The sequence below is a fragment of the Colletotrichum acutatum genome (assembly GCF_030867785.1).
Source record: "Colletotrichum acutatum strain CBS 112980 chromosome Unknown BDZ83scaffold_239, whole genome shotgun sequence".
NCBI classification, from domain to species: Eukaryota; Fungi; Ascomycota; class Sordariomycetes; order Glomerellales; family Glomerellaceae; genus Colletotrichum; species Colletotrichum acutatum.
In genome coordinates this window covers 1-25,758 of record NW_026849233.1, presented here as the reverse complement: position 1 = coordinate 25,758, position 25,758 = coordinate 1, and the positions used below count along the sequence as shown (strand labels likewise).

The following is a 25,758-nucleotide window of genomic DNA, read 5'->3' as shown; positions in this document are numbered from 1 at the left end:
GTGACTGTGACCCGTTGGTAGATTTCTCATTTAATAACTACCGATGTTTCATAGTGGCCCCTCCCCGAGAGTAACTCAAGGTAAATTGGAAGGTTTAGACTTACATCACTTGGCAATTCTTCTTGGCCTCGCCCTAGACCTTGCCAATTAGGCAGTTGGAAGTCCGCTGCCCACCGGCTTCTCCTATCTTCTAAGCTTGTGAAGTGGCGCCACATTGATTTACTCGTACAGCAGCGTACTTTGGGTTCTCGCCGCAGACGCGAGGTCACATTTTCTTCGGAGCTAGTAAGACTAATGGGCAGCATGAAGCCCGTAAATCATTAGGAGGTTCCCTTGGCTCACTCCACTGACAATTCACAAGTTGAGCTTCTGCTCCGGAATCTGACAAACTGAGAACTCTGTGTAATTTAAAACTTGACGACTTTCTCCAAATTAAAATAAAGAGTGATGTTCATCTCTCTATGGTCTATTTGTAATATGAGATATTTGAAGAAAGGGAGTCTTGATCGCGATACTAATAAGACTGAGAGAAGACGAATGCCACGCGCACGTAACAAGAAAGCATTCACTTAAAACCTGGATATATGATAACATTGCATGTCTTTATAGCAGACTGCGATTCTAGTAAGTAAAGTAGTTCGTTGTTGTCTTGCCAAGGCACAAAATGAATGCTTTCCATTGAGGCAGCCCTTCCTATGATGCCCATGTTCTTTTCGTTAAATGCCCTTTTCAGTCTGAAGATGCCTATTCCCATGATCCATCTCACTACACCATCAATTTCCTCGCTTGGAAGCCAGTGTCATAAACTGGCACGTGGTCTCTCAAGGTCTCTGAGGCGACGCTGGAATGGAGGCCTCAGGGACCGCACCTGTCAATCGACCGTCTTCAAGCGACAGAAGCATGAGGACTTCACAGGAACGTCCGCTACGGCCAAAGCTAGCTGGAGCTGTGGCTTGAGGATCTTGGCCTCATCAACCCGTCCCAACTTCATCAGACACTCGTAGAATCCGTGCAATGCCCAGACGTTGTTGGGGTGCCGCAGAGCACGGGGTAAGGTTTCGTCGACTCCGAGGTCTGCACTATAGACAGCCGCTGCCTCCTCGACATGACCCTGCTCTAGCAGCAGAGCGCCGAGCGCGTGTCGTGCTGGTTGCATCCATCCCCAAGGCTCATCGTAGGGCAAGGCGTCATCTCTCTCCACGGCCTTACGCAGATGGGCGAAAGCGACGTCGTAATCCTTCTTTCGGTACGCCAACTCTCCATCCAGCATAGCCTCGGCAATGGAGAGAATCGACAGGCAAGTATTGTTGAAGACTGAGCGCGATTCCGGTACCCGTTTAACTGCCTCGGCGAACAATACGCGCTGCTTTTCCGCCTCTTCAATTCGGCCCTGCACAGCGTAGGCTATACCCTTTGCATAATGTGTCATGGCGGTTGTTGAGCAGTAAAGTTTGGGGTCTCGCGGGAGTTCAAGAGCATGAATAGCTTCCCAACGACCGAATCGTACCAGTGCGTGCATTCGCATGCCCAGAAAGCCCTCAAGCCAGTCTGCCATTGGCGGGGACTCGACTCGTAGTAGATCTTCAGAAATAGTCGACTCGAGCTCTTCCACCGTAATGAGGGCTACCCGGGACTGACCGCACAACATGGCGGCATATAGCCTGAAGTGAAAGTCATGAGACCGATACAGTGTGTAGAAGTTGAGGGGACCCTCGCGGGCGAGAAACTTAGAGTCGGCACGGATCGCGTCAGAGTTGGAAGCGATGGCGCGACGGTATTCTCCACAGATAATATCCAGATGGGTGGGCATATGCTCCAGATGTCCCGCGTCTGGCACAAGCCCGCGAAGATTATCAGCTATAGTTAAGGCGGCTTCCGGAGTTGGTGACATTTCCATCAGATGGATATATAAGTGAAGGAGGCCTGGGTGTTGCAAAGAGCCTCTGAGCCTGAAAGTGCGGTCCATCACATCTTTGATCTCCAACGTCCTGGCACCTGGCGTAGGCTTTCCAGTCCTGTAGTCCCACAACTTCCAAGGCGTAACATTCATCGTCGCGTCTGTCCACAGGGCGACCACGTCGAGGTCATCGGGATAGGTCTGCAGTACTGAGTCCATGGCTAGGGCGTAATCCTGATTCCACTTCGAGCAATCTTCCGCTGGCTTCTCCTGCGGATAGCGACAAGACAGCGCATTAATGAGCGCAATCTCGACTGGAGTAGCCTTGCCTGAGTGACTCTTTGCCTGCATGATCGTATGATGTGCGCGTTTGGTCGTATCGGCAAGATCCTCTCCATCAAAGACCTTCCATGGCTTGTTGTAGTTGGGCCCAAGAACGAATGCGAGTCCCCAGTAAGCCATGGCGCAGAAGGGATCATTCTCAATGACTTTCCGAAAGCACCTCGCTGACTCCTCATGGTTGAAGGCATACGCCCACGTCAAGCCGCGGTTGAACCAGACTTGAGCATCCTGGCTCGAAGTACTCACGGCGCGATGGAATGTGCCGAGGTTGTACGCATAGGCAGTGTCGTTGTATGAGCTGAGGGCAGACGATGTAGCCTTGCTTCTCATTTTGGTAGATGCTTGACGCTAGCTGGCTGACGGGAGATCTTTCCTATATCAATTCGTACCGGTGAAAGCCCGGAGGTGCAAGAGCTGGGGGAGCGACGGGATGTTGGGGTGGATGTCGATTGGTTGAGACAACTGCCGTCAATGATGTATTAGTAGACGTTCCATCTCGGACTATCTTTTCGCCGCCTGCGTAGTTTCCCCCTCAATCCCACCATTCCCGTTGTCCCACGTCGTGAACCTAAAAACCTTCCGCCCGGAAACATTGCTGAAACCCCGGTAAGTCAAAGCACTGATACACACATATTCATCTGAACGCTTGCTTCTACGTGTTGGTGATAGTAGAGAGGTAGAGGAGTCTTGTGCATCATCTCACACGGGCTGTGGTGCAGCTTCCTACTTCTATGACATGGTTGATAGCTTGGACGACTTCATGAGCCGAGCGAAACCGATTCTGCGCTGCCACAGCGGTCGGCAGAGGTGTCGCAAGACATGTCTCACGAACTAGATATTTTCACGTCGTATTGTCAAGCAACGACTGCCTTGAATCAATCCCGTATCGATACAGGACAATTTTTCGTCCGGACACTTTCATTCCTCATCACGGCGGAAACATTTGAGTTGGCGGAGAGATCTGTGCTCAAATCGCTTGAATATTCGATAGAGCGGCGATCTCTCCATGGAGTATGCATGTCTGTGTAGTTGGTGCTAGTCACAAGAAGGCTACTGCAAGAAGGGACGCATAAGCTGTAGACATATGTATGGTACAAGTCATTGAAATTGGAAGGATATTCATACTTTTGACTACAAAGTAGTTTAGGCTGCATGGTGGTGAGATGCTGCCTCTATTACGGCACTGCCCGTCGTTGTTGGACCTTCATACCCCTTTCTTGCCCCCAGCAACCACCATAGACCAACGAATATGGTGAAACCGCCCCATATCAAGCATGCGTAGTTCATCGACTGGGCATTGGTCGGCAGAGCGAAAGGGAAGCAGTAGATGACGAACCACACCAACATGTAAGAACATGCGATGCCGTTGATGGCGAACCCAATCCATCCACGCATGTGGAAGGGTCCGTACGCAACCATCTTCCGCCCTGAAAGGAGGTTAGGTAGTATGGCGGCGAGATAGGAGCTACTCGAGAGAAGGATGAAGCTCCCGACAAAAGCGTTGAAAGCTGTCGTGCTGCCGACATAGATTGCTCCAAGAACCGTGACTAGGATGGCTGACAAGACTGTAGACCACATGGGCATGCCCAGCTTTGGGCTTACATGTCCGAGGAGGGAGGGACGGGGACTTGCGCCGTCACGGGCAAGGGCCCATAGTGTTCGACCACAGGTGATGTATAGACCCATAAGCGTCAAACCGATGCATATGAGTACGAGGGCGAGCAGACCAGTCGCGCCGGCAGCGGAGCCGGTGGCCTGACGGTAGATCTCAGCGATGGGATACGGAGACTCGAAGAGAGCATCATAGTCGTTGATCGCGTACATGATGGTAACCAAATAACAGAACCCGGTGATGAAGCCGATGCCCAGCTGTAGCCCAAGAGCAATGGGAACGTTACGCTGCGGGTTCGGGATCTCTTCCGCCAAATGGGTCGTGGCATCGACGGCACCGACACTGAAAGCTCCGTTCAACATTCCGGCTACAAATACAAAGCCATTCGGATATCCGATGTCGGCGGTCCACTCGGTCCAAACGAAGGAGGATGATGCATGCGGCGGCCGTCCGTCTCGACCGGGCATGACGGCTACAGTGATGACGGTGATGAGGAAACCTGCTACAATCGCAAAGACACCGAAGTCGTTGATTCGCGGCATGGCGCTGTTAGCCAGGCAGACGACGGTGCACGCGAGCCATGTCGCGATAATGTAGACGATGAAGACGTGCCATGGCTTGGCCTCGAAACCTGCGTGGTTGAGCGCGTACATCTGGACTACCGTGTTACCGAAAATGGACGCCATGCTGGCCGCGCCGAGAATCCAAGCCAGGTAGTTCCACCAGCCGGCGAAGAAGCCCACGACGCGGCCCCATCGGCGGCCGGGTGTGACGGAGGCCCAGTGGTACACTCCGGCGGACGAAGGAATGGCGCTTGCTAGCTCGGCGATGCTTGCGGCGACGGTCCAGTAGCAGACAGACACGGCGATGAACTCGTACAGGACGCCCGGGGGACCGCCGTTGAAGATGGCGACGAGAATTGAGCCGCCGATCGCTGGCCAGACATTGCCGACCACCAAGCCAACACCGGCGAGGGAGAGCAGATTGAAATTGCGCTCAAGTTCCTGGACGTGGCCGGACGCGTTGATGGCTACATCGTGTTGGTCGGCCGATCGTGTCTTGTTGACATTGGGGGCCGTAGCCTCGCTTTCGTCGTTGAATTTCGTATCGCGATCCATGCTTGGAGCGTGTTGAGAGTCAGGAAGATGCATACGGACCTGCTGCTGGTCTTCGAGAAATTCTGGGGAGGAAAGTCGAGGCGGGCCTGTCTTGATAGACATCCAAACGCGACCGGCCCGGTGCTACGTGAAAGTACCCGAGAGATCCAGTAGCGGCATTCACGGGATTTCGATATCGGCAGCCATTGTCATTCCAATTGCTGCTTCATTGATAAATTTCGCCGACGGCGGCCCCAACTTGTTATAGTCCAGATGCCCGGCGGCACTCTTTCAATGTCCCAATGGTCTGATGGTGCGACTTGGGTCGCGGGGGAATCATCCCTTTTGATATGAGTATCGCCACTAGCAACCAGAGATCCCTGAGATATCTCCCAGTCAGGGGGGAGGGATGGCTAGGCTGGCCATTCAAGTGCCGGACACTTATCCGGGAATGTCACTGAACCCAGTCGCTGGGCACCCTTACTCAGGTTAAGCTCATGGCCCAGCGCTACTCCAAGCCTGGTAATAAAACTGCACGCAGTACATGAAAGCGATGAAGGCATCGAGCCGGAGCCGGTTGTCATCTTCGATGCCGTTACGTACTTTGAACATGCGAATCTTCCTCCCCGCAAAGTCGATGGAGCAGAGAGTCAGTGGAGAGATCAATTGTGGCCCTGAAGACGGAGTTTGCATGCCGGTTAGATCCACTGATTGCATGGGCGTGAAGAAAATCTTACGCAAGAGCTTGACCACGCTTTGCGGGGGAACAGGCCGCCGGCTCTTAGCTCTGGGGGAATTTGCTTAGTAACAACCATCGCAAAATCGAGCGTAAAGGGGCCTGGGGAAGGATCTGGGCGATTAAGAAGAACACGCCGAATGATATCAAAGCTCTATCAAAGATGAAATGAGCTCCGGTGATGGGAGTCTGATGACGCCGATAGCTAGTACTAAGTACAAATAGGCTTCTGGCTGTTAGGCCCATCATGTGAAAACCCCAGCTCTTGCTCATCGGGCATTTCATCGTTCATGCGTGGGCAGGAACCACGGTTGACGTGACGGCCGCCACCTGCATCGAGATGGATAGGTTTAAAAAGATGGAATAGGAAAAATATAGGATGTGGTACAGGAGGGTTATAAGTGCTTAAGTAGCTTTGCTAAGAATCCTGACTACTATGCTTGAACTTCGGACTCTCGGACTTCCACACAGCGAAAAATCCGCGATGTCGATTAGACCTACCACGAAGAGGCGAGGTAGCAAAGAAGCGCCAACTGCCAAGTTGGACCAACGTAGCACCAGCCACAATACAGCCTTGGCTTAACACTCTACTTGGAAGATGTATATATTTGACGCATGCACTTATGAGTCTTCTATGATTAAACGGCGCCCGAAGGCGCCGTGTGCCGAACAGCAAATCCCAACAAAGATTCTACATCAGCATGGGTGGGAACGATACCCGGGGCGGCTTCTTGCACAGTCCCGCGAAGGTTCAGAATTTCCAGTTCGGCTTCATGAACCCAATCTTCTTATTTCTTGTAACACTGACGGCTATGCAGATCCCGCCATGTCAATGTAACGGCTCCCACACTTAGCCTTTAAACACGCGACCCCACATGGATGTCGCGAAATCACAAGTCGAAGCTGACAGCGGTGAGCTAGGGCTCGGCACACATGTTATTACCGTTTCTTTTGGAACAGAGTAGAACGCCAGTGAATATGTTGCAGGCTGATATGGCTCATGTTTCAACTACAGGCCTTACGGCATGCCTTACGAATATTTACTGCCCTTAGTGTGTGACATCCGCCTGCAGGTCAAGTATCTCTAATGTTGCTCAAGAGGACGTGGCGTCTGGTGCAACATACTGTACCTACATAAGACTATGTTCTGTAGTTACCTAGGCCTGTATTGACTCAAATCTCGATGCATCAGAGTCACTGATTGTCGGCCTGTCCGCGAGAATTTCACGCCCAGTTGTAAGCCTTTCATCCATAATTGCAATCAGTGGGACGGTGAGCAAAGACAATACTCCAGAATCAATGACGTACTAAGGTACTTGCGAGCGTTCCCCCCTCCCAATCTTGTCGAGTTGCGTATGGAACATGACATCTAGAAGTAGCTAGTACATTGACTCATTGGGAATTCCAAGTTTGGAAACCTGCTCCTCAAAGGCTTGGAGCCAGCTCTCGGAATGAGCAGGATTCTCACACAACCCCATCAAATCTATGCATAGACAAACCAATCGGCATTTAGCTACTGAATTGTAGCGTATGTTGACACAAAGGACGACCAGAATGGATTTAACGGCGGTTGTCACCATCCCTTCGGGTCGGTATGAAACCTGCGCTCTCCCGCCGGCTACCGAACTGAGACACGGAGTATCTATGATATCCCCTGAAGTTCACCAGAATATGAGATGGTTGAGACCTGAAGTTCTAGAAACTGAATGACGCGCTCGCTACTTGGCATGAAGGACTCGGTGCGTGCCGAGAGTCCGCCTAGAGGTGCGATCTGCGTCAGTCCAGTTCACGGATCCACCCAGTTCACGACACGCTTCATCGTCTAAACTAGCGCTCTGTAGCAAGATGTTTATGCTGAAAAAAAGGCTTATTTAAAGTCTATTCAAATTTCCAAAGGCATGCTCATGGATCAACCACAGTTAGTTCTCAACATTTAAACATTTATAAAGACAAACTTGCAACCTTCATCACCTCATAGACGGCCAGTGCTCGAAGTCAATTTTGCCTTCTTTTCTCGCCAGAGCTCTTTTGATATCCTTTCTCCCTAACCTCAAGCATTCAAACTGCACAGAAATGGGTTCCCTATTACCCACGGCGATTCGCATCGATGCTTCATTGTTGAACTGGCACCATCTGTCATCAACGGCAAGCTTTTTGATACTTTCATCGCTGCTTTTGGGGATACTGTCACAAGTCCTGACCCGGAGACTCAAAGTACCTACGCCACTTTCCGAAGAGGTATCCGATATCCTCAACAGAAAACGATCATACGGCGCAAACGCCAGGAAGCTACTCGACAAGTACTATGAGCGGGTAGGTTGAGTGGTACAATGATTGCAGTGCGTCTCACAACTAATGCACTGATCAGTTTAAGAGCAAGCCTTTCGGAATCGACACCATGGATGGTATGTTCCCTTTTCGCAGAACTTGAGCGATGTTCTAACTTTTTGTAGGCGTCAAGGTCGTCTTGCCCCTTGCAAGTGTCGACGAACTCAAGAGTCACCCAGCATTGAGTTTCAAAGCCTCGATCGACAATGCAAGTTCATTTCAGTATCGATAAGTCATAAAGTATGCTGACATTAATTTCTAGGATGCATTGGTCAACTATACGGGTATTGGAGGTGTCGACGCTTGGGGAGTACATCAGATTCTAGCAAAGATGAACCCCAGCTTGGGTTTGTTAAGACCCTCTACGATTTCCCAAGAGCGCAATATTGATCAAAGAAATAGGTGCTTACGTCCCTGTCTTCCATGGAATGATCCAAGAACACCTTCCAAAGTTTCTTGGGTCTCCGACAGGTATGATCCACAATCCTATGATACATCACGTTGTCTAATTCCTGTCCAGATTGGACACCAGTAAAACCCTATCAGCAATTTTTCGAGCTTGTAGCGATTCTATCCGCAAGAATCATGCATAGCGATGAAGCAGCCCGAAATCCAGCATGGACCAATCTCTCAATGTCGTTCGTACACACCGCAATCGATTATGGCTCTGCTCTCAAGCAGTGGCCTCCTTTCCTGCGTCCATTCGTCGCCTACTTCCTTCCGGAACGCCTAGAGAAGGAGAAACAGTGGGCTCAAGGGCGCGAAATTGTCGCAAAGTCCATGGCCAGAAAGAATGCCCTGGGCGGTGCATCTCTGGAGAACCCTCCCACGATGCTCGACCACCTGTCTAGCGGGGATCACGCAGATAAGGCCGGTGACCTGGACCTACAGCTCTTGCTGCAGATGACCCTCGCTGTGGCGAGTATCCACACAACCTCGTCTTCCATGGTCCAAGTTTTGTACGATCTTGCTGCGTACCCTGAGTACACGGAAGAGCTTCGTCAGGAGGTTGTGGAGGTCTTGGAGAGTTCTGGTGGTATTTTTACCAAGCAGTCACTTGCCGAGATGAAGAAGTTGGACAGCTGGATGAAGGAGAGTTTGAGAATGAATGCACCTGATCTGAGTAAGTCGGCGTCTTCCCACAAGAATTCAAGTCCGGTTTCTTACAAGTTCGAAGCTACCTTCCAGCGCATGGCCACGAAACCTGTGACTCTAAAGGACGGAACTTACATCCCTGCCGGTACAAAGATGGAACTACCCACCAGCGCTATCAACTTTGACGCTTCCATCTATCCCGATCCGCACAAGTTTGATGGCATGCGGTCGTACCGTCAACGCCAGAAGGAAGGGATGGCACACAAGCATTCATTTGTCAGCGTCACTCGTACGGAGCTTGGTTGGGGTTTCGGCAGGCATGCGTGCCCGGGCAGATTCCTTTCCGATGTTGAAATCAAGCTTATGTTTGCGGAGTTCCTCCTGAACTATGAGATCAAGAACTTGGATGGACAGCCGAGGTCCAAGAACGTGGAATTTGGCGTGAATGTGCTCCCAGATCCGGAACATCAGGTTTTGATTCGAGCACGAAAGATCTGACATTATCAGGGTGCCTGATCTGAGCATATATGTAGCGACATCATCGGTAGCCCTATACTTTCATCTGTATTAGAGCCTGACATGCAAATCACAACTTATAGAGTAGCATAATAGAATTAGTGTCGAGAGATCCCAAATCCAAGAAAAGCTCTTTTTCAAGCTCGGGAAGGTTGAACCAATAGCTGACACCATTTATATGTGGTATATTCTGCATACCTCCCAATGAGTGGTTTTATCAACAGACTCTTAAGTTGGCAGCATCGTGCTGCTATTGAGATGCTTGCAGATGTTGTCTGAAGAATTTCTCCTGTCGCCGGAGAGCATACTTCGTCCTGCCTGAACAATGATAAGCCCCAGGCATGTAAAGAAACTCAAAGTCCTTATCTGCATCATTCAAAGCCTTAACCAACTGTAGAGTAGACGCGGGATCGACGTTGTCGTCCATCTCTGCGACTATTAGCAACAGCGCTCCCGTCAATTTGCTAGCATGGACCACATTCGATGAATCCTCGTATGCCTTGTCAACTGGGTAACCCATCCACTGCTCGCTCCACCATATCTTGTCCATTCTGTTATCGTGACAACCACAATCGGCGACGGCTGCTTTGTAGAAATCACCGTGAAATAGAAGTGCGCCCACGGCATTCTGTCCGCCTGCCGATCCCCCAAAGATCCCAACTCTGTCTGTGTCCATCCACGGCCGAGTTTCCGCTGCAGCTTTGATCCAGGCTATGCGATCAGGGAACCCAGCGTCCTTGAGATTCTTCCAACTTACGTCTTGGAATTTCTTTGATCGCCAATTCGTTCCCATGCCATCAATTTGAACGACAACGTACCCCTGCTCTGCCCACTGTCGGCGCGAGCGCAGAGCACTGAATTCTTTTGGAACATGGAATCCGTGCGGGCCTGCGTAAACGGACTCGAGGATGGGGTACTTTTTCTTGGGATCAAAATCTGGAGGGCGAATGATGATGCCGTAGATGGACTCCTCACCGTCTCGCCCGGGGCAGTTGAATTTCTCAGGGGTCACCCAGCCGTCTGCTTCCAAAAGACGAGAATCTTCTTCGTCGCCTTCGAGATGTACGACCAACTCTCCGGTTTCCATACTTCTCAGAGTGGTGCGTGGAGGTGAATCTACTCGCGACCACGTGTCAAAAAAGCATCTATGCCCCGGAGAGATGGTCCAGTGGTGTGTACCATCTCCATCGGTCAGCACTTTGAACTCCGTCCCATCGAAGTTGACGCGGGCCAAGTGCGTATAGTATGGGTCTTGACCTTGGACTACTCCGCATGCCGAGAACCAGACAACTCTCGCCTGTTCGTCAAAACGAACAAATTCTTTCATGTTCCATTCCCCTCTTGTTATCTGATTCTTCAATTTCCCTGATTGAAGATCGAAGAGGTAAAGATGGTTGAAGCCGTCTCGTTCGCTAGCCCAGATGAACTCGTTGGCATCTTTTATCAAATGTCGGTTGAGTTTCGTGGAATAGTCGATGAACGTGTCGCTTCTTTCTTCAACTAGAGCTCTAACAAACCCGTATGTGTTGATTCCTATCACACGTAGACATTGGTGGCCGCGTTCGTTGTATATGAAGCGATATTCGGAAGAATCACGGCTCCATCCTATGTTCCGAAGTTCATAGGGGCTTTGAAACAAAGTAGCGTCTGTAACGACCTCTTTCTTCGTCCCTAGGTTGAACAAACGAGGACGATCAACTCTGACTCGATCTCCGGCCTTCAAGTAACGGATGCTTTTCGCCTTTGGCTCAAGCTGATCTTTCGGTACAGAGTCACGAAGATGCACCTTATGTTCTTCTTCCGGGACAAATTGCCAAGCGATGCAGAACTTCTTGTCTGGGGATGTCCAAATGTTTGAATCATCATACTGATTGTCTTCGGCACCGTTGTCCGAAAGACGCAGCTCTTCCTCGTCCTCATTCCGGCTCCAAAGGTCAAAATCTCGCACAAAGAGGTGAGGCGAGCCCTTCTCGCTCGAGGCTGACTCTGGGCTCGTTCCCTCGCCACTTCTCTCTTCAGCACCGTCTGCTGAGCTCTGAGGACCGAGCTCCTCCATAGTATTTTCATCAATCACCACAGACGAGGCAATTTCTTCAGGTGTGGCGTAGATCGCTTTAACGGTCTCCGACTCATCGACAAACTTCCAGACGTGGCCGGCATAAGTTCTTTGAGTGTTGCTTAATCCACTCCCAATCCCTCCATAAAGTACTGGCTTGCCTTCCCAGTCTATCCAATACTTCTTCAAGTCCGCCTTGGTATTGTTGACAAAAGTGATGGTGACGGAGTGGTTCGAGTGCACAGATGCATGTTCTTTGGAGATGAATGGCGTCGTGGGCAGATTGAGTGTGCCCTCCCACTTGCTGAGGTTTCCTTCAGTGTCAAAACGCCATTTCTTTCCCTCGTAGAGAAATCGGACGGAAGATGACCTCGCTTCAAGGTCGATCCATGTGAAAGGCAATTTGAAAGCGTCGATCTCTCTATATTTTTGGTTGGTTTCATCCTGAAGCGCCTTTGCTAGCTTGTCGTGGTCAAAAGCTGGACGTCGCTGCCTCTCTATGGCATCGACGTAGATGAAGGCGGACCTGCCGGCTGGTAGATTCTGGCGATACCAGAAGGCGCTGCCCTCGGATAACCAATGTGGGGAGACTCTAGCTTGTTGGATGTAGTCATCTTCCATAGCGATCCGCTCACTGTTTAAAGCTTGAGAGGAGGTAGGTAGTAGTATATCAAATGCTCGTCTGTTGAAGGAGGAGAGGTAGAAGCGGTCGGCGCAGGTCAGAGGGAGGTCACGAAATGTGAGACTTTAGGCACCACTGACAGATCATTGGTGTAATTGTCAACTGCACGAAGTTGCTGCAGGCGACAAAACGCGGTGCCAGCCTACCTTACGCCGCAATTGACCAGATCCTTTTTGAGTCAGCATGGCAAACACAAGGCCAACACCTGCTATTACTCTCACAAATGACAAGGAGGGGCAGGGAAAATCCGGACCGACGGGATGAACGAAGAAAAGAGACAATGTTACCATGGAGAAATAGGTACTGTAGTATTACTTTCATAATTCATGTCTCCTCTTCAGTACCCAGCCAAAATGACTCGCCTCGAACGTGTGCGCTGAAAAATGTCAAGTTGCTAAAATGGAGCACCTATTTGACAGGATGTCTTAGTTGCTTTTTGGCTTTTTGGAACCTTAGATCGACCCAAATACTGTTTTCAATGAGTTGTTCTCAAGGCCTTGTTTTAGCGTGCAAACCTCGCGACTCGAAGCACTGGGTGCACCCCCATTGATCAATCGGATCGTGGCTGAAGACCAGACGGTGTCGAGGGACAGGAACCCCGCAATTAGTTGACAAGTCTTCTCCAACCGCAGGCTAGTTTCACCAGGCATCGCACACTCATTCGAGTAGGATTTATATCACGACTATCATGGCCATGGGATTTTGACAGCATGACAGAGAGGAAAAGTTCAGAGAGGTGCTGCTGAGTCTACTGTGGAAGCGCCCGCGAAGCAAGTCAAAGGTGCGTCGAATGCTCGTCCCCTCCTTCAGCCGGTCGCCTGTGCCCTGTGCTGATCGGCTCCCCAGGCTGCGCCAACTGTGAGCGTCGTCGAATTCGATGCGATCGACGGCAACCCCATTGCGCCAAGTGTGACAAGAAAAGAATCTCATGCCCTGGCTATGACCGCCAACTTCGATGGGTGGAAGGGGTTGCCGCAAGGGGACATCTGCGGGGCCGAACGATCCCGACGAGGCCGTCATCTGAAGATAAGACAGCATTTCGAGAAGATGACTCGAAGGACATCTGCTCTGAAAGCTCCATGCTGGGCAAAAGGAAAGAATTCATGACTTCGGTTGCTATACTGAATACGCCGATCGCCCAACTATCTCAACCTTGCGACTATCCCGACTCCCTGACAAGGGTGTTCACGGACTATTACAGAAGGAACTTGGCCGGTCTGATGGTATGGATGGACTCAGATGAGAATCATTACCGTACACAAGTTGTGCCCCTTGCCACGAATCAACCAGCAATCGGCTTCGCTATCATGGCTTTCGCGGCTCAACACGGCGCCATGGCCTTGCCTGATGAGTCCGTCGAGCATGCTCGCGACAGATGCCTGCATCTGATACAAACCCGCGCTCAGGATATGACGGCACGGCTCATCGAGGGCGATGACTTGGGCAATCATGGCGACTTGGCTGATGCAGAATGGATGCTAGCCTCGATTCTGATCATGTGCAACTACGAGAATGTCCGCCGCCGCCTTGAAATCGCCGATGATCACAGACGCGCAGCTAGAACGATTGTCAACCTTTTCAAAGGCCAGAACTCCATCAACAACCGAGACTTGTTTGCTTTCTTGAGAAACCAATTGGCCATCGATGATGTACTGGCAGCTACCACATCGTGTGACCTGCCCCTCATTCGGAACGCCGTCACACCGGCACCCGGCTCAGATCATCTGCTGTTCTCGAGGTATCTGACTTTCTTGCACCGCGTCACGCTCGTGTCTACGGATGCTGTAGAGTCTCATCGTTCAATCTCACGCTTCAATAGCGGCCTCACGATGACTCTCATCCGATCCGAGTTTGAGCAGGCAAGAGGCGCCACGCTGATGGCGGCCGGACGACTCGGGCTGGCAGGATCAAGCATGTCTCGTGATTTCATATGTTTAGTCGAGGTTTATCATAGCGCAGGGCTGCTTTACTCGATAAGATGCCTTGACTACGCCATCGAGCACGCATCAGAGCGCATTGTGGCCGTTGCCAGTCTGTTCGACCAATTGGCTGCATTCGAAAACCAAGCTGCCTTCATTCAGAATCTAGCCTGGCCAACGTTCATTGCCGGTACCGAATGCCATGGAGATCCGGATCGACAAGAAACTATTGCGGGCTTGCTCACGGCGATCCATGAGGGCACACGTTTCAGCTACTACTTGGACGCGGTGAATTTTCTCAAGGAGTTTTGGGCCGGAGAAAACGACGACTGGCGTCCTCTCGCTCGAATGAGAGAAGCCATAGGGCAGCGAGTCCTTGTGGTATGAGCAACATCAACGCCATTTGACTCTACCAACAGAGACTGGAGACAACTAGAAATCGACTGTCTCTTCGTCCTCTACACCAAAGAGCAGTCGCATTGGGTCCTGGTACTTCATGAACCCAACACCTGGCTCGCACAAACCATACCCAAGAAGACGTTGCGCCTGGGGCTTCATCTTCTTCACTCGCTCAAACGGTACCATGAGGAACTGATTTTCTGCTGGACGCAGTGTCGGCTGACACAGGAAGATGCCAACAGTCTCCCGATATTCGTCCCTATCGATAAGAAGTTAGCAAAGAATACTTGCTACACACCGGCGATGTACTCACGTGGTGACATTTCCTCCGCCCGCATGATACAGATTCCCGAGGAAAATCAAGGCATCGCCGGGCTCAAGTTCCGCTGGAATAGTCTCTTCATCGAGTGGACGACGTTCGGGACCCCATAGATGCGAACCCGGAATCACAACAGTCGCGCCGTTTGCTGCTGTTGTTTTCGTCAAGGCGGTGACGCAACCAATCAAGACGGGCAGCTGCTTGTCATGAGGATGGTAATCACTGGGTGCCTCGCGTTAGAGAATCTTTGCTTTAAACATGAAGACGGAAGGATGCTCACTTGTCATCACGATGCAGCACTTGTTGCTTCCCTCCCGGATTCACCCGGAAGCCCACCGTCGAAGAGATGATGGGTTTCCCGCTCACAGTCTTCTGTTTGTCGCCCCTCCAGAAGGTGAACGATGAAGAGACCAGAGCATTGGCAACATCAGTATATAAGCGGTTGCACGCGAGCTCTACGCAGGCGTCTGAGATCCCCAGCAGACCAGATGCTCTCTGCGTCGTTGCTGGGAAGAAGCCGTACTTGTCTGGGATGTCTTCGTCAAAGTACGGCTTCAGGTCTCGCTTGATCTCTGCAGCGAGCTGGCGGTCGATCAACTTCTCTACTATGACGCCGCCATCACGGCTGATAATCTCGACGAGCTTCTCTGTCGTGGTTGATGGATCCGTTGCATCGCATCGCGCAATGGAGGGGCGGGAAGTAGAGGCTTCGGGATTCGCCATTGATTGAAAACTCTCTATTCGTGCTTTGTGTTGGAAACTGCTGCTTAAGCTTGCATGGCTTTTGGGATGCGATCAACCTACTTCTTTATACCTGCCGTCTTCCTATTCCATCTGGCCAACACCTGCTCCTCCCCTGCTCCTGTCCCGATCAAACATCACGTTTCAGTCGTCATCTCTCTAGATATTGCCCTTCTTTAGTTTGACTTATCAGGAGAAAAGTCTTAAAGCATGCAGAACAATACATCCCATTGAACACGCCGATAGCAATCAATCTCGTCTCAGAAGAGAGCATTCGGAAGTTGGTCACGATAGCCACGTCAGGAACCCCTGCACTGTCAAGTTTCTCAAAATAATGCCCTAATTCGGTTAGTGCCTTTGCGCGATGATGAGGTTGCGGGATCAGACTTGTGGATCGGTGGGGATAGATGAGACGGAAGAAGCTCGACATGAATCGGGTCGCTCAGATCCGGTACCGGCTCGTGGTTGCAAGGTTTGTTGGAGATTGCACACCTCATGATCCCGGAGCTTGTGATATACAGCGTGGCCACTGGTAGTATTCACGACAAAGACCAGCACCCGTCATTGGTAAAGTCAATTTACGTTGTCAATGGCGTTTGTGTAGATTTCTGCTTTCGATATTACTCTATGATTTCTTAGTCGATCTATGTCTCGAGAGTCTAACCAACATGGAAAGCAGAAGTAAAGGTAAGTAAGGCCATGCTATGTCATCATCACCAAAAGCCACGCTGTAATCAGAAACCCCCAGACTTCATTCCGAACCCTCCTAGTCAGACGAAACCGCAAACTTGCTCAGAGCCCTAAGTCTACCGCCATAGAAGTAAAGCAGCCAGATTCCAAGGATACCAATGGTGCTAAGTCCACCCAACAAACTTGTTCCCCTGGCGACACCCAAGTTTTGGTACATGGGGCGGGCGAACAAGATGCTAGCAAAGGCGAAGGCGGAGCGGAAGAAGTCGTTGCCGGCAAAGAGGCTGGCGGCGTACTGTGGGTAGGACAGCGGCACGTAGACAAAGATGCACTGCATCACGACAAAGACGGTGGCGCCGTAGACGGTGATACCAATGGTCGGTGCGATCCAGTGGATGGCCGGGGACGCTGTCCAAGCGAAGATGAAGAGGCCGATGGTGGGGCCGAAGGAGGCGGGGAGAGCGGGCACGAGACGGTTCTCCTGGATCGGGAAGCCGAACTTCTTGATCCGGGGCACCATGTAGAAGGCAAGGTAGGAGACGTAGACAGCGATGCCGAGGAGGCAGGCGACGAGGATGCAGAGGAAGACGAGGCCGATCTCGCCAATGGACATGCCATAGTAGACTGGGTACACGAGGGGGAACACCTCGAAGAAGGAGTAGTAGATACCGTAGATGATGGCGGTATAGACCTGAACGAAGAGGATGGCGGGATCCTTGATTGTGATCTCGAGGGGCTTGATGAGGGCGTCAATGACGACGGCCGAGGTCTTCAAGTTGCGCTGTTCGATTTCGGACTGTGACATGAAGCGGTCGTTTCCCGTCAACTTGCGGAGACGCTGAGCGCGGCGGAGGAGGATGTTGGGCGTCGAGGTCTCAGGGAGGAAAAAGAACATGACGAGGAAGACAGGAGCGGCGGCCCAGAGAATCTCCCAGAGGGACCAGCGCCAGCCCATGGCGGGGACGGAGAAACCTGACAAGAGAGGTCCCAGAGCTGGACCGCAGTATGCTGCAGACACCTATTGAGAGAGTTAGTATGCTGGGTATTGCATGACGAATGTCAAAGTTGAGAAGTACTTACCCAAGCAATGAGGGCGTAGGGAAGGTTGAGAAGGCTGTACATATCTCCCAGAGACGCAGCACCTGAAGCCAGACACGGCGAGCCGAAGAGACCCTGCAGGAACCGGAGAACCATCAAGCCAGGGAAGTTGCTAGCCAAAGGGGCGGGAATCGACACGATCACAAAGAGGAACATGGTGACGATGTAAATTGGGTTGCGGCCGATGCGAGGGATCTCAGAAAGCGGCGAGAAGAGCAGAGGACCGATGCCGTAGCCTAGCACGAACAGCGCCAGACCCAGTGAGACCTCAGTCATGTCGACGCCAAATTCGTGGATGACGCCCTCGATGGAGGGCGTGTAAATCGCCGAAGACATGTAGACGACAAAGGTGTAGATACAGATGATGGCGGCGATGAGCCCACGCTTCACGTTGGACCAGTTTTGCGGGTTCTCGGCGTCGTCGCTAAAGTACCAGTCTACCAGAATGGCACCATCTTTCGTCTTCCTCGGTGCGATAGGAATGCTCTGGATCTTTTGGATCTCGTGGATCTCGTCGACCTCGAGCCGGTCTGCCGTGTACGGAACCGTTTCCTCCCGGCTCCGAGTCCGCTGGAGCGAGGTGCCGTAGGGCGCGGCGTCTTCGACTTCCTTCTGAGAGAGCTTGTTCTCTTCGTCGGCGGCGTGAGTCGATTCGGAGGACCGGGGTGATGCACCGGCGTCGGCTGGAATTGCTTCTGCCGGGCTAGACTTCTCAGAGTTGAGGACGTCAAGCCATTGTTGCGGGAGTTGAAAGCCGGGCTTCTCTTCTGGGTATTGGAGGAACTTATTCCGTGTGATGAAGCGGATGATTTGGCCCACCGGGGCATCTCGAATTAACTGCGCCATTGGAACGGCTGATGATGATGTGGCTTGAGGTTGTATACTGTACACAACGTTGATGGCTTTGGGAAACTAGAGTGCTTGTTGGGGATTGCCTTGCGTCTGAAGCTGTTGAGATATCTTCAGTTGTTGAGGGTATAAGCCTGGACAGATGAGCGTGTGGATTGACAGGGAAACAGACGATGATGATACCGACATCACGGCTTCTAATATACTGAACATCATCTCAATCTTCGCCAAGCAAACATTGGCGTCGACAACACTCAAAGGCCAAAGAAGCAACATGACTGCTAGCCTGATGACCGATCAGGGCCAAGATTTGGTCCGTCCACGGCATCGGGCTTACGAGCGATAACTACGATGCAGCGCGACTCTAGCACGTGTAGCATTATGAATCACAGCCGGGCTTAAGTTTCTCGAATGCGCCGGAATGAGATAGGCGCGAACCAGCCAGATGGTGCAAATGGCTATCTCGTTTGAGAGAAAGAAGGGGGTGCCCCCCCCCTCCCCGCGGAAGCAGGCGTCGTAAATCTCTGTCTCTCCTTGGGGCAGGGTAAGATCTAAACGTGCGCGCCGTGTCAACAGGGTATTGGTTTGTCCGTTCTCGTCCGTCTGGAGTTGGCGCGTCCCCGTCGATTCTGCCGACCAGAGTGATAGGGAGACACGGTGCTAGGGCTGACATGACGTTGAGGAACAACGAGATGGCGTGCCTCAAAGTTGGCGGGCTTTGGAATTAGGAGCTAGAGTCAAGGAGATAGCGTGTGCATACAAGTCGCGAAAGTACTCGCTGCTAGTGCCAGTCAGTTCCGTGGAGGCGAAGGGGAGAGAACGAGCTAGCAGACAATACTCAAGATTATCACTAATCCGCGTCCGGCTTTTGGACGATTTATCAGCGAGCTCCGGAACCCTTGAATGATACCCGTTTATGCAGCATCTGATTGGCTGCCCAGTCAGATGCTTAAGTCTAGCTGGATCGAACTTTGAACTGAATCCTATCCCAAGGATGATTCAGCCACTTGGTGTGCACGATGCTTGTGTTTGAGATGGCATGTCTTATTAATCGGTGGCTTTTGCCAAGCCGTTGAAGAGTGCCTTGCAGTCGGCGGCAACAAAGCCTTCGGCAGGCTGCCAGCTTGAATTCATAATACACTGCTGATAGCTTGTGCCGGCTGATGAGACAATGGAAGACAGTTAATGATGATGTAATGGGACGGCGAGTGCTTCTTCGACACAATAGACGAAACTTGTAACGAAGGGGTGCTTGGATTCGCGAATAGCGCGTCAAGGGATGGTCAAATATTGGCCCGGCAGGCCGGCATGCTGGGTTGAAGGCCGGATCCAAATTGATAAAATCGGATACATAGATAACTTCCGGTGCCTCTCGGTGTGTTCCACGGTGGTCGGGATAAGGTTGCGACGCTATAAGCTGACAATGAGTCACCCCGTATGAGTACAGATGGTGTTCACGACTTGGCCGGTGATTGTAGGCTTCTGCAACGTAGATTTGACTAGGTTGTGCCAAAGTATAGTATACAGCCGCCGCGGTTGGATCCGGGTGCGGCACACCTTCTCTCGGAAGATGTCTATGCGAGTACTCTTGGTAATACAAAATATACACGAACCCGCCATTTTATGATGGGAGGCGATATGTCATCTCGGTGTCCTCTCGGTCCAACCCGGAGCTTCTCTTGATCTCATCAGCAACGGATGCCATCACCTTCGACAAGCCCGACTGGACGTCCATATTCCGTCTCTCAGCCTGCTCAATCAACCACCAAACCCGCACGTCCTGCACGTCAAGGGATTTCCTGACGAGGGTAAGTAGCGTCTTCCGGTTAATCCAAAAGCTGTCCAGTTCTGGTTCCTGCCCTTCAGCCGGCGCAGGGGCTTCGCCGAACAATCTCACACACTTATACGCGAGGTCCAGCTCACCAGCCACGGCGTACTCATGCACGACCCTCGCAAAGACGGTGCGGTCACCCTTCAGCGCCAACTCTGGGTTCTGCGCAACAAGAGCTTTGAGAGCTTCTACGTCCTCGCACGCTTGGAGGACGTAGCGAATGGTGACATGATTAGGGCTGGCCTCGGTATACTTGTGCGCATTCTGGTAAATCTCCAACGCTTTCGCGAAGCCGTGTGTTTCAACAGCGGCTTCAATAATAACATTAAGCGCGGCGATAGGAACTTTGTAGCTGCGGACAAGCTCAGTAAGAGTGTTAAGAGCTGGGTCGATGCTCTCTGGCTCTTTCTTGATTCTCTGGTAGATCGGACGGGTGCTGGCGTATGGCGCAACTGAGATGGCCTTGAACATGATGCACAAAACCCGCAATGCGCTCACGATATCTCCGACGCCGCCGTAGCATTCGATCAGCGCCTCATAATGATGCGCAACAAGTTTTCCACCTCTCTGCGTGACGAGCCGCGCAGCCCCTGTGGCAAGCTGATAGTCGTTCTGCCTGGCTGCCGTGTTGATAATGTTGAGTAGGACACCGTCCGAAAGCTGCTCCTTGTCCTTCACCAGCATCCTACCCCATATGTATCGTGTGCCCTCGTAGTGGTAAGCCTCGGAGCAATTGTCGAGCAGCGAATACCACAACGCTACGTCGGTCTTGCTATCAGAAGAGTGAACCTTGCTATGGACCAGCTTGATCGCCTCATCTATGAATCCGCGCTGGGCGAGCGTAAAAATGAAGATGTCAAAGACCCATGAAGCCATGGGTACTTGCTTGTGAATCAGGTTTTCTATTGCGTCGAAAGCAAGCTCGATTTGTCCGTCGCGGAGTAGCCCAAGGGCGACGTGGGCCTGTCCTGGGATATCGACCTCAGTCCACGACTGCTTCATGGCTGCAAGAATCTCGTTTCGAAGTAGGTAATCAGGATGTATCGCAAGAGCCTATGGTCGTCAGCATAAGGGGCACTTCGGTTTGCATTGAGGAAACGTACAGCCAACGCGGCATGGGATATTGAAGGCGACGTGGTAAACTGCAGTCGCTTCATCTCCGCGAAAAGCTGTGCTAGGAACGCCGCCGATCCTTGAACATCGGCCGTAGCAACGATCAAGTCCTCGTAGAGTTTCGGGCTGAGCTCAACACCTCTAGCCCGCACTAGATACGTGATGATTGTTGCGACCTTCTTAAAGCTCTTAGGCTGGCCCCGGAGGACCTCCAAGGCATCGAGGATTGCAGGTAGCGGGGCTGCTCGGAGCTGCTCATTTACGGCGGGGAGGTTGTCGTCCACGGATTCCGACCCTTCTGTTTGTCGAGCTGCGTCGGCTTCAACTGTCTCTCCGCTATCAGGAGGCTGCAAGTGTCCTTCTGCTTGCACGACTGAAGATGTGCTGGTCGTGTATCTTCGACATCGTGTTCGATTCGCAGGATGGTGGGCGGATGGGACAAGGTGACTTCGTTGGCGTGTCGCAAGCCGTGTTCTGGGAACGACCTGTGAATTGAGAAGCCTAGCCGCAGCCTGCGTATCGACAGAGGGGCAGAGACAGCGCCATAAGCCGTCGAAAACTACTCGAGTGCCCGACATGGAGCTGGCAATGCGGCTGGGCACGGGGGATACAAATTCTGGAGAGCTGCAGCTTGCACTTTTCGGAGCTTCTCTCACCGAGATAATCCCGGTGCAAAAGTGGATCACGTGACTCACCCGACATTGAATGCGCTTCGCGATAGACGACGAGCATGCACAAGCATCACGGCTGGCATATGAAGAAGCATCGTCTCATGGGAATCTCTTCTTGCTTTTTAAACGTAAAATGATTATGTTGATAGGCGTGCTCCCAAGGCGGGCGGCCAAAGGCCAAAAACGCAATGCTGATCCAATGGCCTTGTAATTCCGAATGGCATCCGCATTCGGATTTCTTTTCGTGTGAGACGTCCAATGTGGATGTCTATAGCCTTCTGGAGGCCGCAATCTTCTTGCAAATCGTGCAAAGTAGCCGCTGGAAGCCGTGTATCAACTGGGCTCGTCATGATCGTGTCCGGGATATCATCATTGCCCACCACCACCACGGTTACCTCTTCCTCTACCTCCACGGCCCTGGCCTCTGCCCCGACCTCTGTCGCCTCCGCGGCCGCCATGGTCTCCTCTCGATCCACCTCTGCCACCGCGGAATCCTCCTTGCTGGTTCTGTTGGTTCTCCTTCACAACGTCAATGATGTCGTCGGGTACTCGTAGGTATTTGATCTAGGGATTCGTCAGCATGTCGCTTGTGACCGGGCTTTGCGCTGTCTGAGTATTCGTACGTTGTTTCCTTTGACGTAAACTTCGGGTATCTTGACGAACTTGTCGCCTTCCTATGTGCTCGTCAGTGGTCTGGCGCGGGGCATGGGGGCAATGCATCGACGCGGGCGGCGCGTACCGGACTCGTTTGGACGACCTCCTTCAATGTGAGGTTCATCCAGGTATCGCACATGAGCAGGTGGCCATTGAGGGTTTCGCCGTTCTTCAGCTCGACGAGCATAGGGTGCCCTTGGGCGGCGTTCAAGAGACCGAGGGGTAACTGCGACAGCTGCGTTAGCCAGCGCGCTTGGAGTTCATTGCACGAGACAGCTGCGCGACAATTGAGGCAATTTCCGGATATTGCCTATTCGGAGGGAGCGCACGAAGACGTACCATTTTGTGATTTGGGCTCTGGAGCTTGCCGTGGGAAAGGAAGCTGAGCTGGAGCTTGACGCGGACGGTTGACGATTATGCGACCATGAGATTTAAGTGGGTCACCTTCGGTGACGGCTCGGTGAGTGGCCATCCACACCAGCGCCGGACGCGGACGTTGCTGAGGAAAGACACATTGGGACACAGCGGCATGACGTCGACAACATTGAACACACTAGGTACCTAAAGAAAACCGCCCGTGACATGGCAATCTGTACCAAAGTTCCTACCTCAAGCAATCGGAATACACTTGGAATCCGCAACTTAACTTGTTCCTTAACAGTCGCAAACTGTCAGCTTTCGAAAGCTTCTGAAAAGGAATTGCTGCGTACTAACCCTCAAGCGTCCTGTGTCATTCGTTAAGTCCCATCATCCTAGTTGTGTTGCAAGCACCCCACTAAGTTTTGCCTCAACCCAATTGGCTTCTGTCGCACTTTGAGGAGCTCTTACAGAATCACCAAGTATTTTTCAAGTTTGGCTAAAAATTTCAGCGGTACTGCATATTTGTTGAGCAAAAAATCTAGATATTTCTTCCGAAAGCAAAAGAATGACCAACGTGGGGCTCGAACCCACAACCCCCAGATGACCACACGTCGACGACGGTATAGAAGTCTGATGCGCTACCATTGCGCCAGCCGGCCAGATCTGCTGACCAATCACTGATTGGGCAGGTTGACGGCGGAAGTTGTATCACAATCAATCAAGGCTTTTTCGAGCGCGGCGAGAATTCGTCCTGGGCAATCGCGACTTTTGCAGGTGCCTCAGAAGTTCGTAATGCCGTCTAGGAAGATTTTATAGGAGCCAAGAAACTCTGATGGGATCTGAACCTTCGCGACGTTCTCTGTGAAACCTCTTGCCAAAGTTTCAAGTTCTCATCAATTTTTCTTCCCCTCATCAGATTTCCTTCCCGATGCTAGTCGGGGTTGGTGAGAAAGCTTTCAATATCTTCCTTGTTACCCCACATTTGCTTTGCTAACGACTTCAAGGGGTCTGGGCCGGAGACTGGATTGTATCAATACCAAATTTTCTGGCGATGTACTCTCTTTCTCGTGGCCACGCTTTTAAAATGACAACTTCCTGGTCTCAGCAAACATTCTTGATCCGGGTATCGGTGTAGCTACTCACTTCCTCATGGACTTGCATTAATCACAGGTTCGTGAAATCGATTGCCTTAGTCCCTGACGCAAACCTCTGTGTCGCCAGTGAGTAAATACAGGAACAAGAACTAAGATTGCCGATAGACCTCCAACCTTCACGGGTCAATCTTAGCAAGTGCTTGCCACCTACACCTTGAATGTGACCCGAAGAGTCGTGAAGCAGTTAGGGTAATTTGGAGGTGGTTTCACATCGAATTATTCTTTGCTCGATTGCCCTGACAAATTGCTCAGATAGTCTACCGAGTAAACGATGTCATCTCTCAATGGCTGAGTTCATTGGCATCAATCAAAGTTGGATTCATAGTCTCTACAGACTTTCGTCTGTCCAACGTCAAGTTCATCTCTGCTTTTGTCCCACTTTGTTAGTAGTGAACAGTCCCCGCTACTTGACTACACTTGGTTGATGGCTTCTCACTCTATGGATTGGCTAGACTAAGACTGAAATGGAATGACCAATGTGAACGCTTCCAGTTTGAACAGACTATGTGATTCCCGTGGCAATACACCAACATAAAGCCCCCGTTTGCCATGCCAATTCATGTTGCATCTTCGATGTAGAGCGGAGCCCCGACATATTGCTCCCACCCTCGAACTGGAACCAGCTCCGAAATAATGGTCTTCGGTATAATGATAAGGTGGTGATCGTGGTTCAAATAGGCTAGCGGACCAAATGACGAAATCCAAAGACCCGATTGCGAATGCCGTTGCCATTGTCGAAATACCCATTTCGCTGACCTGGAGCCCAGCCGGTTGGTCGATCGATGGGCGGGCGCCGTCCGACGACCCACCAGCGATACCACCGAGCTACCGGGGCCCCGTGAACTAACACCGCAACACGCTCAGGCTTGATTCTCTTGCTAGCTTTTGGGGGAAGGGTCCTGCCGTTGCAGTGGACTGAAATGTGGGAGCCGTCAATGGAGGTGCTGCGTCACTCATAACAAATAACGCACGGCATATAAAAATTACTTTGCAGTGTCTGAGGGCACACATTTCAATCTCAGGGCGGCTTTGTTGTGTCTTGTTGTATCTTGTTGTATCTGCTTGCTTTCGAAGCAGATCTCTGTGAAGTTGCAAGAGCACTGACTCCAGAGTTCATTATGTTGCCAAATCTTAGCCTGTCGACTTTGGCAACTTTGGCCCTCGGGGCCACCGCTGTCCTCGCCTGGAACGTGCAACAGCGTCAGCCGAACATTGTCTTCATCTTGACTGATGACCAAGACGAGCAACTCGGCTCCCTTGACTACATGCCCTATGTCCAGAAGCATTTCGTTCAGCAGGGAACTTACTACCGCAAACACTTTTGCACGATTGCAATTTGCTGTCCGTCTCGTGTCAGCTTGCTGACGGGTCAGGCGGCGCACAACACCAACGTCACATATGTCACTCCCCCTCACGGTAAGTCGGCATCATCAACTGCCAATAGAGTGACAGCATCCTAAACATCATCATAGGCGGCTACCCGAAGTTCGTCTCCCAGGGATACAACGACAAGTATCTCCCCGTCTGGCTTCAGGATGCTGGCTACAACACGTACTACACCGGCAAGCTCTTCAACTCTCACTCCACTGAGAATTGGAA

General features: G+C 51.6%; 11 protein-coding genes and 1 non-coding gene across 12 annotated transcripts; 3 read left to right on the top strand and 9 right to left on the bottom strand.

The window, feature by feature from the left end:
- Positions 1 to 393: 393 nt before the first annotated feature.
- On the bottom strand, positions 394 to 2,725 carry BDZ83DRAFT_644064 (TPR domain-containing protein). Its single transcript, XM_060509724.1, has one exon. The coding sequence runs from the start codon at positions 2,567 to 2,569 to the stop codon at positions 872 to 874; it is 1,698 nt and encodes a 565-aa protein (XP_060357662.1). The 5' UTR covers positions 2,570 to 2,725; the 3' UTR covers positions 394 to 871.
- A 657-nt stretch (positions 2,726 to 3,382) lies between these two features.
- BDZ83DRAFT_594175 (amino acid permease) lies at positions 3,383 to 4,969 on the bottom strand (the record flags this gene model as incomplete). Its single annotated transcript, XM_060506698.1, has 1 exon — positions 3,383 to 4,969. The coding sequence occupies one exon, from the start codon at positions 4,967 to 4,969 to the stop codon at positions 3,383 to 3,385; it is 1,587 nt and encodes a 528-aa protein (XP_060357661.1).
- Positions 4,970 to 5,305: 336 nt separating this feature from the next.
- On the bottom strand, positions 5,306 to 5,572 carry BDZ83DRAFT_644062 (uncharacterized protein). Its single transcript, XM_060509723.1, has one exon. The coding sequence runs from the start codon at positions 5,530 to 5,532 to the stop codon at positions 5,362 to 5,364; it is 171 nt and encodes a 56-aa protein (XP_060357660.1). The 5' UTR covers positions 5,533 to 5,572; the 3' UTR covers positions 5,306 to 5,361.
- Positions 5,573 to 7,465: 1,893 nt separating this feature from the next.
- BDZ83DRAFT_644061 (cytochrome P450) lies at positions 7,466 to 9,698 on the top strand. Its single transcript, XM_060509722.1, has 7 exons — positions 7,466 to 7,997; positions 8,053 to 8,089; positions 8,138 to 8,220; positions 8,275 to 8,359; positions 8,415 to 8,483; positions 8,533 to 9,135; positions 9,190 to 9,698. Exons 1-7 carry the CDS (start codon positions 7,758 to 7,760, stop codon positions 9,603 to 9,605), a joined length of 1,533 nt encoding a protein of 510 aa, XP_060357659.1. The 5' UTR covers positions 7,466 to 7,757; the 3' UTR covers positions 9,606 to 9,698.
- On the bottom strand, positions 9,680 to 12,465 carry BDZ83DRAFT_644059 (Alpha/Beta hydrolase protein). The gene has a single exon (XM_060509721.1). The coding sequence runs from the start codon at positions 12,298 to 12,300 to the stop codon at positions 9,874 to 9,876; it is 2,427 nt and encodes an 808-aa protein (XP_060357658.1). The 5' UTR covers positions 12,301 to 12,465; the 3' UTR covers positions 9,680 to 9,873.
- Positions 12,466 to 12,621: 156 nt separating this feature from the next.
- Positions 12,622 to 14,667, top strand: BDZ83DRAFT_724851 (putative Zn(II)2Cys6 transcription factor; the record flags this gene model as incomplete). The annotated part of the gene is given in 3 exon segments (XM_060512701.1): positions 12,622 to 12,661; positions 13,208 to 13,615; positions 13,625 to 14,667. Coding segments are annotated over 3 exon segments (1,491 nt in total).
- Positions 14,668 to 14,712: 45 nt separating this feature from the next.
- BDZ83DRAFT_594194 (uncharacterized protein) lies at positions 14,713 to 15,721 on the bottom strand (the record flags this gene model as incomplete). The annotated part of the gene is made up of 3 exons (XM_060506700.1): positions 14,713 to 14,938; positions 14,993 to 15,220; positions 15,279 to 15,721. 3 exons carry the CDS (start codon positions 15,719 to 15,721, stop codon positions 14,713 to 14,715), a joined length of 897 nt encoding a protein of 298 aa, XP_060357656.1.
- Positions 15,722 to 16,505: 784 nt separating this feature from the next.
- Positions 16,506 to 18,373, bottom strand: BDZ83DRAFT_594180 (major facilitator superfamily transporter; the record flags this gene model as incomplete). The annotated part of the gene is made up of 2 exons (XM_060506699.1): positions 16,506 to 17,447; positions 17,510 to 18,373. 2 exons carry the CDS (start codon positions 18,371 to 18,373, stop codon positions 16,506 to 16,508), a joined length of 1,806 nt encoding a protein of 601 aa, XP_060357655.1.
- Positions 18,374 to 19,855: 1,482 nt separating this feature from the next.
- On the bottom strand, positions 19,856 to 22,011 carry BDZ83DRAFT_644051 (pentatricopeptide repeat domain-containing protein). The gene is made up of 2 exons (XM_060509720.1): positions 21,311 to 22,011; positions 19,856 to 21,260 (listed from the first exon to the last, which is right to left on the bottom strand). The coding sequence occupies exons 1-2, from the start codon at positions 21,896 to 21,898 to the stop codon at positions 19,998 to 20,000; spliced, it is 1,851 nt and encodes a 616-aa protein (XP_060357654.1). The 5' UTR covers positions 21,899 to 22,011; the 3' UTR covers positions 19,856 to 19,997.
- Positions 22,012 to 22,016: 5 nt separating this feature from the next.
- BDZ83DRAFT_644043 (uncharacterized protein) lies at positions 22,017 to 23,095 on the bottom strand. The gene is made up of 4 exons (XM_060509719.1): positions 22,985 to 23,095; positions 22,731 to 22,871; positions 22,615 to 22,665; positions 22,017 to 22,555 (listed from the first exon to the last, which is right to left on the bottom strand). The coding sequence occupies exons 1-4, from the start codon at positions 22,985 to 22,987 to the stop codon at positions 22,361 to 22,363; spliced, it is 390 nt and encodes a 129-aa protein (XP_060357653.1). The 5' UTR covers positions 22,988 to 23,095; the 3' UTR covers positions 22,017 to 22,360.
- A 476-nt stretch (positions 23,096 to 23,571) lies between these two features.
- On the bottom strand, positions 23,572 to 23,664 carry BDZ83DRAFT_t329. The gene has a single exon. It is a non-coding gene; the product is annotated as a tRNA-Arg (tRNA).
- A 1,549-nt stretch (positions 23,665 to 25,213) lies between these two features.
- On the top strand, positions 25,214 to 25,758 carry BDZ83DRAFT_685680 (alkaline-phosphatase-like protein; the record flags this gene model as incomplete). The annotated part of the gene is made up of 2 exons (XM_060511255.1): positions 25,214 to 25,575; positions 25,632 to 25,758. Coding segments are annotated over exons 1-2 (425 nt in total), but the record flags the coding sequence as incomplete, so codon positions are not given.

Excerpts from the sequence above, each read along its gene's own strand:
- BDZ83DRAFT_644064 (XM_060509724.1), bottom strand. The coding sequence starts at position 2,569 with ATGAGAAGCAAGGCTACATCGTCTGCCCTCAGCTCATACAACGACACT.
- BDZ83DRAFT_644062 (XM_060509723.1), bottom strand. The coding sequence starts at position 5,532 with ATGACAACCGGCTCCGGCTCGATGCCTTCATCGCTTTCATGTACTGCG.
- BDZ83DRAFT_644061 (XM_060509722.1), top strand. The coding sequence starts at position 7,758 with ATGGGTTCCCTATTACCCACGGCGATTCGCATCGATGCTTCATTGTTG. Across the intron at positions 8,090-8,137 it reads CGGAATCGACACCATGGATG|GCGTCAAGGTCGTCTTGCCC; the intron begins GTATGTTCCCTT and ends AACTTTTTGTAG. Across the intron at positions 9,136-9,189 it reads AATGAATGCACCTGATCTGA|CTACCTTCCAGCGCATGGCC; the intron begins GTAAGTCGGCGT and ends ACAAGTTCGAAG.
- BDZ83DRAFT_644059 (XM_060509721.1), bottom strand. The coding sequence starts at position 12,300 with ATGGAAGATGACTACATCCAACAAGCTAGAGTCTCCCCACATTGGTTA.
- BDZ83DRAFT_644051 (XM_060509720.1), bottom strand. The coding sequence starts at position 21,898 with ATGTCGGGCACTCGAGTAGTTTTCGACGGCTTATGGCGCTGTCTCTGC. Across the intron at positions 21,261-21,310 it reads TATCCCATGCCGCGTTGGCT|GCTCTTGCGATACATCCTGA; the intron begins GTACGTTTCCTC and ends TGACGACCATAG.
- BDZ83DRAFT_644043 (XM_060509719.1), bottom strand. Across the intron at positions 22,666-22,730 it reads AGGTCGTCCAAACGAGTCCG|GAAGGCGACAAGTTCGTCAA; the intron begins GTACGCGCCGCC and ends ACGAGCACATAG. Across the intron at positions 22,556-22,614 it reads TTTACGTCAAAGGAAACAAC|ATCAAATACCTACGAGTACC; the intron begins GTACGAATACTC and ends ACGAATCCCTAG.